This window comes from Argiope bruennichi, chromosome 5, assembly GCF_947563725.1.
Source record: "Argiope bruennichi chromosome 5, qqArgBrue1.1, whole genome shotgun sequence".
NCBI classification, from domain to species: domain Eukaryota; kingdom Metazoa; phylum Arthropoda; class Arachnida; order Araneae; family Araneidae; genus Argiope; species Argiope bruennichi.
The window spans coordinates 120,729,165-120,747,069 of record NC_079155.1 but is presented as its reverse complement, the minus strand read 5'-3'; the positions used below and the strand labels follow the sequence as shown (position 1 = coordinate 120,747,069).

The following is a 17,905-nucleotide window of genomic DNA, read 5'->3' as shown; positions in this document are numbered from 1 at the left end:
CAAATATATGTATTGAACTATATTAACATTCTAAATTATCTCACAGTTTTTAACCATTTCGTTTTTAGTTTTTTGGTTGATATCATCTTGAAATTAGAACAGCCGATATCAATCAACTATTTCCAGATTAACTTAATGCACAAAAAATTTACTACTAGTAAATAATTTATTTTATTGATATAACTTATGAACTTATATTTCGAACAATTCCCCGAAATACAATTCATCCCTTTAAATATAAAGGTTTTGAGATAAAACATTTGAAATGTTATAACAAAAATATGATTATAATAATAAAAAATTACCATTGAATGAATTATTTAAAAAGATCAGCATTTGATAATTTTTCTATATTATCTTTCAGACTGCTAGGAGAAAACACTCCAATTTCTGTAATAATACCTCCAGTTATTAAAGAAGCTGGTGTTACATCAAAAGCAGGATTCCAGCAGTTAATTCCTGGAAGAAAAAAAATCAATTGAAAACGATTTCATGAATGAAAAAATAGTTTAAAAGTAACTCAAACACTATGAACTAGAAATACTTTTAATAATGCTAGGTTTAATTTTTACTAAATGATTTCTGTGAATTATCTTTAGCAGTTTTGTTTTAAGAGAATTTGGAAATTTTATATTAAGATATCATAAAAACTATTCCTTATATCCTAATGGGTATTGCTTTCTAGAATTAAACTTTCTCATAAATTAATCAGACATAATTATACACATTTTTTTTTATTGTAACTAAAATTATAAATACTATATGCACTCTGCTTTCTTTTATCAATGCATAATTTATAAAATATCAATGAAGTTTTAAATTGTATTATATTTCTGTAATTGATAAAAGCTAAGATTTCGGTATCAACAGATATTAGTTTATAAGCTAATTCAGTCAAGCACTTGAAAGAAAATGAATTTTAAAATTACAGTAGAAAGTTCTGCATTTTTTATGTGGGATTGAAGCATATTTCTTTTTATAAGAAAATATCTTTCTACATTTGATCCTAAAACTCAACATATTTAATACCAAATTATAGAGACATGATAATAATCATTTAAAAGAGTAAAAAAAATTTTTTTTTAAATAAAAAAAGATCAATTTAAAAACAAATCACATTTCATTCTGTTAAACTTGAAATAATTTACCTTCAGCTGCAATTCTAGTTTTATTTATGCAGAGCAATTCCTGTGATGGTCTTTCTTCAATTGGAATCATGTTTCCAGATTCTAAAGAAAAGTCTAGAGTGCTCCTTGGGCATGCAACATAAAATGGGATGTTATGATATTTGGCACAAACAGCTATTTGATAGGTACCAATTTTATTTGCTGTGTCGCCATTGAGAACAACTCGATCAGCCCCAACAATCACAGCAGATACTTTTCCAGATTTCATGAGGGAAGCCACCATGCTATCGCATATTAATGTTGATGGTATTTTGTCATGCACCAATTCATATGCTGTTAATCTTGCACCTTGGTTATATGGCCTGGTTTCAGTGCAGAATGCTTGATGCAGCTCATTATTCTGGTGCAACCAACGGATGACACCTGTTACAATATGTTCAATTATAATTATGATAGGTAAACAAACCAGGTAGTATTGTGAAATGCTTTTAAAATTATCTTAATTTGAGATTTTGTTAAAGAAATGTTATAAAACATAATAACCAATATTTATTATTTTTATTTTTGCAGTTGGGAATATATATTGCAATGAAGCCCAAGACAAATATAAAACGATTGTTCAGGAAAAAAATCCTAAAATTTTGTACTGCAGATGAAATCTAATTATAAAAAGAATCCATACTCTATATGTAATTGCAGAATTATTTGTTAATACACTTAAAAACACAACATTATTTGTAGGTAAGATATCCTGTATGTTTGCTGTCTAACTATTACACTACAGTTGTTCTGTATTGCACACTATCAATATTTAGGGCTGCTTGAGAAAGGATTCCTATAACATCCTGTGTTACTGGAATTCTTTTTGAGTCCGTAGACTCATGGCTTTGGCCTCTAGATAAAGTGGTATTAGTCACAATGGATGAAATACCTATAAATAGTGAATTTTTCTCTAATTTTAATATACAATTAAAAATATTTTTAAATACAATTTATAACTATATTTCTCATTGTTCAAACTGTTCTCCTCATTTATAAAAATGTTTAGTTATTTTTGTTTTTAGTCCATTATTAAAATCTATAAAGATTCTGAATATTTTTTTACTCTATGATTTTAAATTACTGATTTTTGAATAAAACATTATTTAACTTACAGTACATTCTATTCAATTGAATTTATTTTCTGCAGAAATAACTGAAAAGACCTCAGTATAAATATTTATATACAGGGTGTTTTTTGTTTTTGTTTTTTTTCAACTGACGGTACTCAGGGACCTCTGTAGATTGAATTATCAGCTGCAAAGCCACCAAATTTTACATGGGGACTATTGACGACATGGGGAAAAGGAATCCGCGAAAAAAAAAATTGGTTCTGAAAGTTGTCGATAGGGGAAAATGTGGCGCTTTACACTTTAAGACAGATAAAATTTTGCATATTACACGGGGAAAAATTGCAAAGTCCCGATTATGTAGTCGACACCAGCGCCAGTATTTTGAGTTATAAAAAAGAAGCGGGGCATTGAAAATCATTTCAAGTATCAGTTGATTTGTAAAATGCGTCTTACTTTAGTACAGCATGCATTACTTGTGAAGCTCTTTTATCTTAATCAATCCAATGCAGCGGCCGCTCTTCGCGAATTTAGAAGTCGAAACAATTTACGTAAAGAACCTCTATCAATTAATGCAGTGAAAGCAATGATGAAAAAATTTGAAAAAAAAAAAAAACAGGTTCTCTCGCAGCTCGGCCTGGTAGAGGATGGAAACCAGTATCGGAGGATGCGATCACAGATATTGCTACTGCAATCGTTGAAAGAAATCAGACGAGCATTGCTGGTAATAGCAGCACACGTGGAGTTGCCCGACTACTGGATGTCAGTGCTTCAACAGTATGGAAAGTTTTAAGAAAAATTCTTCAATTTTATCCATATAAAATTAGCCTTTTGCATGAATTAAAATCTACAGATTATGATTTTCGATTAACCTTTGCTTTGACATTTCTTGCCAGGATGGAGGTCGACGAGGCTTGGCCTTGGATAATTCTCTGGAGTGATGAGTCCCATTTTAATTTGAATGGGACTCTTAACATTCAGAATTCTAGAATTCGGGCATCTGAACAACCCCATGCATTTCAAGAAATCCCACTCCATTCTCAAAAAGTAACTGTTTGGTGTGGTTTCACAGCAGATTTTATCATCGGACTATACTTTTTTGAGATTATTACTCAAGCAGATCTGTTCCGTAAACGCTCAAAGATATCATGATATGCTGAATAGTTTTGTTATCCCACAACTTCAGCAAAGGCAATGCTTAGATAAAATAGTCTTTATGCAGGATGGAATATTGGTACATCCGTACAGCAACTGTTGCGCTATTACTTTATAAAAGAAAGATTCATTAGTCGCTGTTTCCGTGTTGCCTGGTCACTTCGTTCCCCGGATCTAATCCCATGTGACTTTTTTTTTCTGTGGGGTTATTTAACTTGTCAGTTTTAGAGGAAAACATAACACGGTTATGAACATGCCTTCTGAAATGTTGCATTCAGCTGTAGAGAGTACGGTGTACCGAATGAATGCTTGATCCAAGAAAATGGAGGTCATACTGAAAATAGCCGATGTCTCCCCCGAGAAAGCGATTCTACTGAATAAAAACAAAAGAATAAAAAGGAAGTCAAATAGAATCTTCTTCTTCTTCTTTTCTTTTTTTTTTTAATTTATAACTATTTACAGAAGTTATTTTTTCGAATAAAGCACATTTGTGAAAAAATTAATTCCTTGTTATGTTCATTTATCTGTTTACTGTAGCTTTTTAAAATTTTATCATGCAGTTAAACTTAAAATTTAGATCAAAAGCGCCACATTCCTCCTATCGGCAACTTTTCGAACTAAACATTTTTTTTCGCGGATTCCTTTTTCCCATGTCGTCAATAGTCTCCGTACAAAATTTGATGGCTTTGCGGCTGATAGTTTGAGCTACAGAGGTCTCTCTTTACTGTCAGTAAAAAAAAAAAAAAAAAAAAAAAAAACCGCTTTGTATGTATCTGAATTTAGAACACATGGAAGTATTGGATCGGGAAATGAAAATAATAATAGTTTTTAAAAACATGACTGAAAATTAATTATTGGGAAAAAAAGAGCAAAATTGAATAAAATATTGAATTTTTACATACATCATATTTAAAAATGATTAGCCAAAATTAAATTCTGTTATGATTCAAGAATAACAGAACAGGAACATTCTGTTGTGAGGAGGAAAAAAGCACCCAACTTGCTTGTTGGATTTGAACTTATCACAATAAATTATGATTTAACAACCATGTTATTGGACTGTGAAAAGGTACAGCACAGAATTAATTAAAACCAACCTACTAAAGCTCAAATAAAACGGGCAACAAATGCGAAACATGTCTTCAAAGAAACACTGAAAATACCAACAAAGTAACAATAATTTTCTTTCACTAAATTTATATTTCATGTAGATGAATAACTCATAATATCTAAAGAAACTACTGAATTAGATAGAAAATTGTTAACAACATTTAATACATATATACAACATATCTGCAAATAACATTTTATTCATAGGTACAGTATCTACAAATAATCATTTCATTTTTTATTTTGTTTTTATAATAAAGAGCATTAAAAAAACAAATCTACATTTAAAAAATGAAATTATGTTTATCTGTTATTAAAAAAAACTGCAGTACTTCTAGAAATTTTGTAAACTTATTTAATTGCCATTTCTTATATGCTTTTAAAAATGCAATTTTTGACATTTGAACACTAAGTATAAATAAGTTGAATCATTAACAATTATCTTTAACAATTTAATTAGATTAGTTTAAGTCCATTTATTGAAGCATGCTTAAACTTGCTTAATAAACATTTTACACATTTGTGGCACAATTGTAAAAATCTGAAGGGAATAATTAAAAATATTTATTGTATTAAAGATTTTTTTTGTTTAGTTCTTTTCGAAAATTCTTAATTTACTTTAAAATACTTTGCTAATAAATGCATCAGTTATGAATTGTTAAAAAATTGAATTTCATTAAAATGTTTCCTCAATTTATATAGCTGTATTTAAATTAAAAACAATTTAAATAAATTTCATTTGGATTTATACATTATAACTTTTTTATCAATGAAAAATTGCATTATTATATTCAAATTATGAATTATGTTAATTAATGAAATCTATTAATTAATAAGGGAATATTAATTATTTTACCTAGAGCCGTCCCATATCCTGCAGTTGCCAAGCTTCCAGTATTACAGTGAGTTAAAATATTAATTGGTTTTGAGCAATTTTCCAAAATATGTTTACCACCATATTCACCTATACTTTTATTGATTCGAATATCGCTAGCGAGTAGCTTTTCCATTTCTGTCAGCAATCTAAAAACATGTTAAATACAGATATTAAAGTTCATTCAGTCATTTCTTAAAAATTGTATACATATTTAGCGAAAAGTGAAAACTAAGCATTATAAATATTTCAAAATTCTGTTAGAATTCAAATTTTCACAAGTATCCAAAAACGATTCCAAATTTGTATGTGTATTGTGCATCATAATGACGCGGTGAAATAAGGTAATTATTCTTGTTTTTTACATAATAATTCAGAAGAAAGCATTATGTAATCAATTTATATAAAGCGCACTGTCTGTGTGTTTCTTATATAAATCTTCATACAATCTTGATGAAATTTCGCATAAGTGTTCTTCAAAATTAATATTAAAAAAAAAGAGAGAGAGAGAATGATTGAAAATTTTAGCAATACTTTAGAGATTTTCCACGTTATCTTCCAAAACTATCACCTAACAAAAAAGATTTTTACATCTTATCAAAAAAATTACATTTTTAATAATACCAATTTAGATATAGTTATAGTCGATTTAGAAAAAAAAATAATTAAAAATAATTAATAATTAATGCATACATATATTTAGAAAAACATTTCTTTCCGCCATTTTACAAAGCAGCATCATCGTATCTTTTTTCCATTCTATTCTTCATGCACACGTGCTTACTCGCATCAGATTCGAAACACATATGAATATTGATTTGTCAGTTACATTGCACAATTTTTTCACAAACCGTAAAAAATTTGTTAAACACTGTTTAATAATGTGACAATACGTTTCATTGTTATAATGAAAATTAAATTAATATTTATTATTTCATAAAATATTTTAACGTTATCTTTTCATATAGTTAAAACTATGACAAATAAACTTAGTATTTTTTAATACATTAAGTAGATTAATTCCTAATTTACATTTACCTTCTCGCTGAATTGAATACAGTGATTTTTAATTCATTTGATAAGTGTTGTGTATTGAAATATTTCCTCAAACCAACTTAAAAGTAATACTTTTTGCTAAATTGTTACGATCATTTGATCACTGATATTTTACTTTTTGTACATATCACAGATTTTTTATGTTTTATTTCACAGATTTATAGAGAATCTGTTAAATTGTGTAATTGTCAGAAAATTAGAGCTCAAGATTTTGATAAATTAGATCTCACTGAATCAGTAAAACACGGTTTTGGAATTGTATCTGTCAGTGAGCATGATAATTCGTAAACGCTTTGAATTAGATGAGTGAAATTTGGTATATAAACTTAACAAATGTAATTTTGTATAGATCTACAATTATATTGTGAATTGCTATCAAATTTTGAACAAAATCTATTCAAAGGAAGTCTGTCTGGCTGAATATAAGTGAATACAATTACTACGAAACGAAAAGTGCTAGATAATTAAAGTTTGGTATACGATTTCCCATCTAAAATGTAGACGCTTATCGGTTTTTAAATCAGATCTGTCAAAAAGTTGAGATCTATCGGATGCATTTAAGCGCAGTAACTGAAAAAACACAATGTTTCAAATAAATAAATAAAATTTTGTATGGGATCATTGCTACAATTGTAGTTAAATCAAATTTTGACTTCAGTTGCTCGGAACAAAAGCATCCAAAATACCGATATAATTTTCAGGTGCTTGTTTACTAACCTCATGACAGAGTTTTATCGGTAGTGGGACAGATGCGTACAACCATTTGCGTACGAATCATAAAACTGTCAATCAGTTTTCTCGTTTACAATGCGGTTGAGTTACTGATAAGGTTCAGTTCTAGAAGAGGTTACAACATCTTAAACGTTATCTAAAAGTGTCATATTTGGCGAGAGTTAGCCTGAGGTTTGGCACAATTTCGAATACTTAACGATACGTTCATTAATATAATTTCATGCGTTTTAATACTATAGGAGTAATTTCCACTTTGCTTTTTATGAAAGATGGATTGCTTTTCAATGTATATATTTAAAAATGTAAGATAAAAACATTTAGGAAAGATATTTCTGCTTATATAAATAGTGTACCCACTTCGAAATAATAATCATTTTTTCTAGATTTCAGATATAAATGCATTACTTTACATAAATATAACGTTTTGCATTAAACGAAAGAGTTTGCGCTTCATTAATTTTTGATTTATTTCTTCTTGATTCGTTTATTTAATTCAATAAGTTCGTTATTTAAATATAGGCAATTAAAAATTATTTCTTAAATTTAAAGTACAATTAAATGAGGTTAGTGGAATTGGAAGGATTTGTAAGGAGGGATTTGTATTTGTTTTAAAAAAAATCAGTTTCCAGAGTAGAGCGCCATTCAAATTTAAACTTTTCTGTTTATCATCGTAGATTTAATTTAAATGTTGTTACATTTTTTTCAAAAATCTGTACTCTGATAAATTATTTGTTCATTATACGACTTTGCACTTAATGTATGATATATTTTAAGTATAAGGTGCGTAAAATAAGCAGCTTACTAAATCAGAAGTATATTAATATTTTGCTAACTGATCATTTGTACCTGCGAAAATTTGTAGGAAATATTAGCTGAATTCAAATTTAATTTTCTTCTAGTTGCACTATTCATTAAACTATAATCGAAATCTGCTGTTAAATATAAAACAAAAGAAAAAGGATTTTTACATTAATATATGTAGTATATGTTCTTCAGAAACTTTAATTTCATTAAAGATCGTTCTTATATGTACAAAAAGTCATTAAAAATAGTGTTGAATGACGTTCTGGTAAAATACTCTTCAACAATATACATCTACCCCTTTATTGAAATGTTTACTTATTAGCTATGCGTTTTTTTCCATATTTTAAACAATGTAATTATTTCTAATTTCAAAAGAATTCACGGCCGTTTTAAACCTTCCTGGGGGCCTGAGATAATATAAATCTCGAAGCCCCTTTTTCCCTCCAAATTTTTTATTGATTTTAATTTAATTTTTATTCAGCAATTTTATGTAGTAAATTTTGAAAACTGAAGTCGCAAGTCCCTTTCTAAAAAGTCCATTTCAATATTGTACAAATAAAAAAAGTGCACTGTCAAAACGTAAAATTAATTTTAAGCAAAATATCGAAAACAAAAGAAAACTTTCTATAACACTCTAAGCAATATTGTAAAAGGGGGGAATATATTTCTTTAAACTGTAAAGCTTCAAATTTTTTAGAATTATAAAATAGCATAACGAGTAAATGGTAATTAGAAATATTACTAGAGTAAAGTCTCAAAACTAATTTATAATTGTGATTATAACTTGAATAAATTTGACTGCACGGCCCACTGTCATTAAATGAAAGTATAAAACTATTTACCTTTCTACAACTATTAAAAATTATCAAGAGCTGAGGGGTTCCTTGACAATTGCCAACTTTACCTATTTAAAAATCTTGTCCCCCCCCCCAGATTAGAATTATTTAAATAATTTTTTTGGACTGTTGACATAACAGCTCCTGTATAGTAGATTCAAATCTCTTGGGAATTTAATTATATTTAATAGAAATGGCTTCAACGGCATCTTTCGATTTTACCATTGATTCGGACGTTCTTAAGCGATTTTTTTCGTGAAAACAATGCACAATTTGCAGATATTTTGCTATGGAAAAAGTCTGGTTATCTCACAATGAGCCCATAGTTTTCAGAAGTCCAGTCGAGATCCATATAAGATTTTAAGAGCAAATGAATTTAGAACATTAGTTTCTTTATTTAAAAAAATAAAGTCAGACTTCTTTTACTGCATTGCAGAAGAAACTCTTGCTGTAACATTAAAGAAGTTTTTAAAGAGATGTTTTATTTCTTCATAACTATATAAGTGAACATTCACTTCTATTTCTGTAATTTACTTTCATTCATAATACATGAAACTTTGATTAAATCTTCAGTATTCCATTATAGAAATTTGCAATCTTGTAATTAAAATAAAATGAATAATTTCCTATTAGTATATTACTAAATAAAAAAAAACTGCATTATAATACTTATGTAACAGTTATAATTTTTTTTCTCAATATAGGCTAAAAGTTTGGTGAGTTTGTATTGGATTTGAAGGAATATTTCACAGAGCATTAATTCTTTAATGCTACTATGTACAAAAAAATAATTTAAATGATTTCTTAGATCATAGTATTCAATACACTGCAATATTATAAAAATCAAATAAATAGTAAATGCGGGATAAGTTTAAAAATTGTGAAAAATGCTTTCTTACGTATTATTATTCCATTTCCAGTTGTAATGTTCCATTAAAATATCCTGAGTTTTATTTTTGATTCATAAAATAAAATAAGGACTGTTTTAGGAACTTAAATAAAAAATTACCTAATAACATACGCACACACACACAAAGGAGGGGGGGGGGTGATGGAAAAAATTGGCTTTTAACACGGAAGCATATATTTTAAATTTCAGAGATATCTCCAAATTTTTCGTTTAAAATTATTCAAAAATTAAAGTGTGGAATATTCAGACTTTAATCTAAAAGTTTTAATTAACAAAATAAGATTTTCTTCCAAGAATAAAAGTGAATGTATATATATGCGTCTATCATTCTATTTAAAATATAGACCATTGTACGTAGAGATACTAAATTTAACACACGTATATTTGGAAGAAAAAAAATATACAATTCAGTGCATTTAAAAATATTAATACAAAAAATATTGTTATGTTTTACGTAAATTATTTTAAAATTAAAAAAAAATTCATTAATTTTATTGGTTTATCAGTCTTTGCTTAATTTTATTCTGTAAAAAGAATACAGATATTAGATAGCATGTATGTTTTATAGTCAAGATCTTCCGTTTATATTTACGTACGAAAAGATAAAGTTTTCACATAAAAGAGAATACTAGATTTTTAAATATAAGATAAGATGTATTTTTATAACTATACAGGCTTGTTAAGTTATTTATTTCATGTGTATTTGAATTATTTATTTGAGTTCCAGAAATTCAAAAGCTTTGAACAGATTTAATTTCAAATAGTAGTAAATTTATCACTGTTAAATTCTCTTATTGATTTATGTGCTATTAATTAGCTGAAATGCACATTTAAATGTTCCACTTATTTTAAAACAATGGGAATCGTTTGTGATGGTAATAGTTAAGTTCAGGTGTATTTTTTTTTTGAATGGAATTTCTATTTCGGATTTTTTTAAAGTTTATTGATTTTCATTTCATGAGAACTATATTTAGCATACTTTGATTTTGAAGGAATAATGCAGAGAATTGATATGATTTGGAAGTAAAAACTATTTTTTACTGAAAATGTTTAGAAAGTTATCAAATAATTCTCTTATTTTTTGATAAATTAAAATTCTAATTAAAAATTCAAAAAATCACTTTCCTACCCTCCAAAATATATATTTGCCAAATTTGATAGGCAGACGCCAAGGTGTGTACAGAGCCAGCATATACACATAGAGACAAAAGTTTTTCCCCTGTGTTTAAGCGTCAAAATTTAGTTAAAATACCAATACATTTTCTCGCCAAATACTCTTGCCAACAGATAACATATGTTTTAGCAAACCTAGACTAATTACTCCTTACCCCCTTTTTTCAAAGAGCTACGTGTGATTTATTGGCTTTTTTATGAGCTGTACGGAAATGGTTGTACGCATCTGTCATACAACCGTTTTATGGTTGTTTTATCACCAAAAAATTACAACTAAGTAAAAAAAAAAAAAAAAATCATACAAAAGATTTACGCCGAAGACTTACATTTTGTAATTATTGTTAAACATTGCCATACAAAGCATTCGCGGCTTTGCGATTTTATGCAGGGAAGAAGGGGCGAACTTCGTTAGAAAGTATACGAGAAAGTTTTGTCGAGACCACTCACCCTGGTTAACTTTACTACTATTTTAATTCGTTTCATATTCTCTAGATATTTTGACTAAGGGGAAAAAAAATGAAATGAGATTTATTCTTCACAAAATTTATTAATAGGAAAATTCTGACAATCAGCTGTTTTCAAACGGTTTTTAATATTATTTTTGAAAATTTATTGCATTTAATCTTCGATGGATATTCTTTTAATATTATTCTTTTTCCAATATATATGATGACATAGTTACTAAACAACTTTTCCCGCTTGTAAATTTCTGCTATTAAAAATTTATGTTTGATCATGTGCAAACTCAAAACAATTAGTATTAAAATGCTTTAATTCAAAAGCAGATATAGAAAAAAGTACTCCATTTTCGCATAAATCTTCATTAATTCCAATTTTTTAGCCTCATCAAACAAGAAAAATGACATTTTAAATAGTGATACCTTTTTTAAGCCCAGCACTGTTAATATTCTGGGAGATCAGGCCAGTCACCAAAGATGGTTAGTTAAACATATAAATACCATTATGAAAATGATGTTGATTTCTCTAATGGCAGAGAGTAAATAATTAATTTCTTGTCATTAATCACATTTTAAAGCCATTTTGAAATATTTTGTTGCTTAAATATTAATTACATTTTAAGAATAGTGAAAGATTACATAATTTAATTACTAAGGACCGACATAATTTGCTTATTTCAATTAATGTTATTGTCATTTTTATAGTACGAAAAAAACGAACAATATTAGAAGAATGTTTAAAGTGTTTCTAATACACGTTCCTAAAAAGAAAATTTAAATTAGGCAAGGTGAAAATCTTAAAATTATTAAAAAATTTTAAATGATAATCCTTTGTTACCTACACACACATACACACGCTCGCGCGCACACGCACACACACATATATACGAAGACAACAACCACAGCATTCACCAGATTTAGTTTAGTTTAATAGGATTAACATCTGTTTGAAAACAACACTAGAGCTATTTGGGGAGAATCTCGTAGTTTTAAATTGGGGCAGATAATGAAGACGGCACTTGAACTTGCACTCCTTTCTCCGAACTTCGGAACCACACAAACAGGAGGACATTTGAATACGACATCAGAATTAACAAGTACTTGACCGCATAACGGATCTTTAATGGAATCGTGTTTCGAACCTGGAGCCCTCCGTCCCCGAGGCTGAGCCATTATGGACTGCGTTCACTAACGTACCAACTGCGTTTTCATTGAAATAACAGTCCACTCGTATCTTCTACCCTGAACATAATCAGAAAATATAAAGTTTGCAAATGCAAAAACCATCGGCTTCGACAAGATTTGAATTCAGTATAAGCTGTACAGGGAATCTGATATGCAAATTTGAAGAATATGATTGCAATTGTGGTCGATTTCGTAATGGATAATTTTATATTCCTGTTGAGGGTGTTGCGGAAGTAAAACAGGTGATTGGCGAAGATCGCGTTGCAAAAGCAAGTGGAATTTCACACGTTCTAGGTGTGCTGTAAGATCTAAAAAATCTGTGCGTAATTTTCACACGTTTCAACAGCAGTCTGTTTAGATACCATACATAGATGATCAAAAATTACAACTGTATTTCAAAAATGAATTCTATATCCTGTATGACGCTAATAACAGCTGGCATTTACTACTTCTATGGGTAGACTTAGCACATTTCCTCTGATTGGTAATGTTAGTCGAAAAATGCAAACACTGAGCAGATTCAAATTCCCATTATGCGGTAATACTACCATTACACGAAAGTGACTGTAATAAGGGATAATAAGAACCTCCGTCTTCCATTTCTTTTATGCGTGTACCATAATGAATTGACAGCGAATTACTGGTGATGTACCAGTGTCGTTTAATTGCGTTATTAATTAACAGCAATGGAACAGTGAAATATTTTGCCTGGCATCTAGGGTATTCAAGATGTTGTTGCCGTATACATAAAATCTTCAATCTAAGCTTTTTAGAGCAACATTTTGGAGAAAGAATTATATCCTGCCATTTTATATTTTTATAGCCGCCATGATCACCTTATCTTACTCCAGTAGGCTGTAACTTTAGATGTGAAAATATCCGAAATCAAAAGCGTGCGACACCAGATATGCAAACTATCTAATCTGAAAAATAAATATAATAATCCAATATAAAATTAAACAGATTCCTCTTCACATGGTACATAATGCAGTATTATATACTATCTGAATGAAAATTGTCATCGTGAGGGAGAGCAAACGCGTCATTTTTTTTTTTTTTTTCTTTTACTGTTACTTTCCTGATTTTTATTGTTTTCACTTTTATCCTCGTCTAAGTATACCATTACCATTTTTCTCGGTAAAAATACCATTCCAATTCCATTTTAAATTTTTTAATGCTAGATTAAGTTTCCTTAGGGGAGAAAAAATAGAGACTGCTTATTTGAAACTTCGAAATTTTGTCTCTGTGTTCGAGAATTGGACTATTGTTTTTCACATCGTTCTTGAGTGCATTATGCATAATATCTGCATTCAAAATTTTATTCAGTTCTTACGATCGGTATGCTCGCTAAGAGGTCATAGATCGATAGGTTTTAATTATTTTTTATCTGCTCTTTATGCAATTAATCATATACATGTAAGTGCGATGTATTAAAATAACTTTTCCACCTTATTGAAACATCTTATTTATTTATTTTACGGAGGGTGTGTGTTGGTCATATAGAATTGACATGAGAAGAATTAAAAGAAGAGAAATTGCATAAAAGTTTTATTGTTGTAAATAGATAGGTTTGCCCTCCGAAACAGACTATCATGTTTTCTCTTGAACATGACACCCGGGCTTAGAAGGAGAATTTGCCGAGAAAATGAAAATTTCCAGAATCAACATGAATTTTTGCGATAGGAACAATAGGAAGCGAATTATGCAGATCCTTCCATAACCTTCCAGTGATAAAAATCTGCACAAAATCAAAAACTTCACACAAAAAAAATATCCACGACCAAAATTATTTACAAAAAATACAGTCACACCTGTAAGCATTCAAATCCATAAAGCAAGAAGTTACATAACTTCTATGTTACAATTTACTCCATGAAAATTTACTGCGCTTTATATGAGCTTTATAATTACGGAATTTTGTTTTCAGTAACAATTGATATTAAAACATCTAAATCGCTGTCTTTGTAACAGCGGGCTTGTCCATGGCAAGTGCCATAAGAAACAACAACAAAACATCTATGTGTATTATTACACTTAGTACAAGACACACCATAAATTCGCGCAAACGAAAAAAAAAAAAAAAAAAAAAAAGATTATTTTTTTTTTTTTATTTTTTTTTTTTTATGAATAGCATTATTCTGTATCCGACTGGAAAAATCTATTCCGTCACAGCAGAATGGTATCTTACGTTTTTGTGAAACCAAGTTTTGCCCGTTCATTGTTGCTCGCTGCATTGTTCCTCCTACATGTTCCTCCAGATGCATTCACTGAGAATAGAGTGGTAAGCCAAGAATGTAAGATTAAGTGGCCCTCACGATCGCCAGACTTTACTCCAGCGGATTTGAGAATACCTAAAGTCTTATGTATACCGGTGCTCTCTAGCCACTTTGGTGGAACTGAACGGTGACATTCAGTTGATTGTCGGGCCCCATCGATATCGACATGCTACACTCAGCTGTAATAGGCGTAGTTAGGTGCCTCACTTGCTTAATACCTTGTGGTGGCAGTCATGTTAAACATCTTTTAAATAAGTTAAAACCATATGGACCATAAATTTTTGAAATAAGTTACTGTGCTCTTTTTTCCTGATTTGTTCAATTTGTACCATACTGTTCTACCTTTAAGCTTCCAGATGTAGTTGGCATTTGCACAGAATAAATAATCATGGTCCCTAGAATGAATTTTGCTTAAAAAATATAGCACAATTAACTGCTGTTATTTGATTAAAATATATTTCACATGGCATCAAAAAATTTTGGTTATATAAATTCATGGATTTATTCAGAAAATTGTTTTTAAAATATTTGTCAATGTTATTTCAGATAATTTGAGGAACAGGCAATAACAAAAAAAAAAAAAAAAAATCATACCTTTCTTTTATTGCATTTTCTGTTAGGCTGTCATCCTTTAAATATTGCTCAGATAAACTGGTAATTAGTTTTACAACTTGGCTCAGATTCACTGCAGTTGGACGAGATGTCAATAAGTAGTTTAAATTCTTGATTATAAAATCATGCAGATCATATTTAGAGCTAAAATCCTTTTTGACTAATTCTATTGCTAGACTTAATGCAGCTACTATTGAAATAGCAGGAGCACCTCTAACCTGTGGGGAAAAAAAAAAAAAAAAAAAAAATTAAAAATAAATAAATGGATGAATCAAATGCAATTTATTTGGTTATCTTTAAACTTGACCTTTTTCATAATATAATGTTATAAAAATAACATATATATGTAACAGAATATCTGTACCATATATGAAATGGAATATCTGGAATTTAAAACAAAATATACTATAACAAATAAATACCTTCATAGATTTAATAGCATCCCATCCTTCTTGTACAGAGGTTATATTATCATAGGATGTTTCAGCAGGCAAAAGGAGTTGATCAAGAATTTCTAATTTTCCCCTCTGATACAGAATAGCTTCTAACATATTGGAGTTTTTTAATACCTAAGAGCATTATGGTCATATCTTTTAGTAGAGATCAAATATAAAAAAGTTTAACATATAATGAGGTAAACAAAATTTATTCAACCCTACCATTTTTAGCAAAAAGCTTGTTAACTAATATTCTTGATCTCATTCTATATTATTGCCATTATTGTCTATTAGAAATATTTATAACACATCTAAAAAAAATTAGTTGGTGACTATATTTCTTAACATGATTTGTGTTATGAAATATGCTTATCATCTAGTGATTATGATCTTTTTCAGTATTATCATATCTTTTTTTGAAGAAATTAAAAATAATGAAATAAAATAAGAATTCCAATATCTTCTAATTGTTTTAAAGAATTGATTTTTCTTACAATATAAAATATTTTATAATTTATTTGACATTTGTTATTTTTATTTTGGGTCTGATCTAGACCAAGATTAAAACAAAAATGGGCTGTAGTCAACCAGTGATGGTATACCTTTTGTGTTGTAATTTGTTTTATCATTTTGAAATTAATATTTTTATCAACTTTTTTAGATTGGTCATCTCAAAAATGTTCACTAATGAAAAACAAAATGAAATTTATGAAAATTAATCCTTTAAAGAAAATAAGCGTATTTAAAAATATTTAAACTATAAAATTGATGATAAATAATACTATTTTTTATCAATTATGATTATTTAAAACCTGCAAAGTTATAAAAATCTACTACAATGGCTATTTAATATTTTTATTTCTATATATTATTTTGAATAGTAACAAAGCTATCCCAGATCTTAGATGTATCGAAAAATACTAGAAATATGAAGAAAAAAAAATTAGATAAACAATTAAAAAATTCAATTGATTTCAAAGAAAACTATTCATTAAAATGTACTAAAATGTGTTTACAGTTTTTAACTATTGGAACTGATATATCATTAAGTGATTAGAGCGTAATCTGTCATCCCCATTTCATTAACTGGTCTTTGTTAAAATCATCTAGTTGATCACTTTCTGTCCAATCAATCATCCACAAGTGATGGATAATCTATTACAATTAAGGAAATCTATAAACAGCACTTTTACAGCAATCAAGAAAAATTGTAGATCAATACTTTTTAACCACTTAAAAAAAATCAGGACTTCTTTCTTTTCTTCAGAAAAATCTTTGTATTAAGATACTTTTAATTTTTCTTTAAAATTTATTTTAAAGTGGTAAAATTATATCTTTGAAACACTTGATAAAATAACGCACTAACATTTGATGAAACACTGGAGTTCTTTACAATAATGAAAAGTATTGCTTTGAATAATGTATAAAAGTATTTTAAGAAAACTATTAAAATTAAAAGGACATAACTCAGTAATTAAATTAAAATTACAAAAAGGCAATTTCCTAAACTTCATGATAATATAAAAATAATTTTTGTGTAATCTTGCACAAGAATAACAATTTTCACGCCAATTTTGGTTGCTCCAAGCTCAATTGTCTATTCCGCTTGCTGAAAGACAGACATACACATTCGCTCTGATTTTATTTAAAATATTAAAATAATATAATTTTATTCTGTAATATTACCAAGTTTGATAAAATTATATACAATATATAATCATGAAACAAACACAAATGCGTCTTACCAAAGGATTTTTTTCAATTTAACGTTGATATTTCTGGTAGCATACGGTACCGGCAACCACCTGATAATCGTTCTGATAATCTACAATTCCTGGGGTTTTAAATCTTGAATACACATGTATTATCTTTTGTTTATTTACATTGATGCAAGAGTTTAAGAGGATATGACGTATAGGAACTTTCTTATTGCTGTCATTTTTTAAAAATAAATACAGCAATAATACGTTTGTGAAAAAAGTTATATTTTGTATAATTATAAGTAGGTAAATTTATTATTTGTGAAATGATTCTGACTTAAAAAAAGTATA

The 17,905-nt window shown here is 28.4% G+C and overlaps 1 protein-coding gene across 1 annotated transcript; it reads right to left on the bottom strand.

Annotated features, from left to right (window-relative positions):
- Positions 1–193: 193 nt before the first annotated feature.
- On the bottom strand, positions 194–17,753 carry LOC129968588 (methylthioribose-1-phosphate isomerase-like). Its single transcript, XM_056082643.1, has 6 exons — positions 17,600–17,753; positions 15,840–15,986; positions 15,400–15,635; positions 5,358–5,524; positions 1,149–1,550; positions 194–459 (listed from the first exon to the last, which is right to left on the bottom strand). The coding sequence occupies exons 2-6, from the start codon at positions 15,966–15,968 to the stop codon at positions 317–319; spliced, it is 1,077 nt and encodes a 358-aa protein (XP_055938618.1). The 5' UTR covers positions 15,969–15,986; positions 17,600–17,753; the 3' UTR covers positions 194–316.
- Between the last annotated feature and the right edge of the window lie 152 nt (positions 17,754–17,905).

Excerpts from the sequence above, each read along its gene's own strand:
- LOC129968588 (XM_056082643.1), bottom strand. The coding sequence starts at position 15,968 with ATGTTAGAAGCTATTCTGTATCAGAGGGGAAAATTAGAAATTCTTGAT. Across the intron at positions 5,525-15,399 it reads GAAAATGCAATAAAAGAAAG|ATTGCTGACAGAAATGGAAA; the intron begins GTATGATTTTTT and ends ACATGTTTTTAG. Across the intron at positions 460-1,148 it reads AACTAGAATTGCAGCTGAAG|GAATTAACTGCTGGAATCCT; the intron begins GTAAATTATTTC and ends TTTTTCTTCCAG.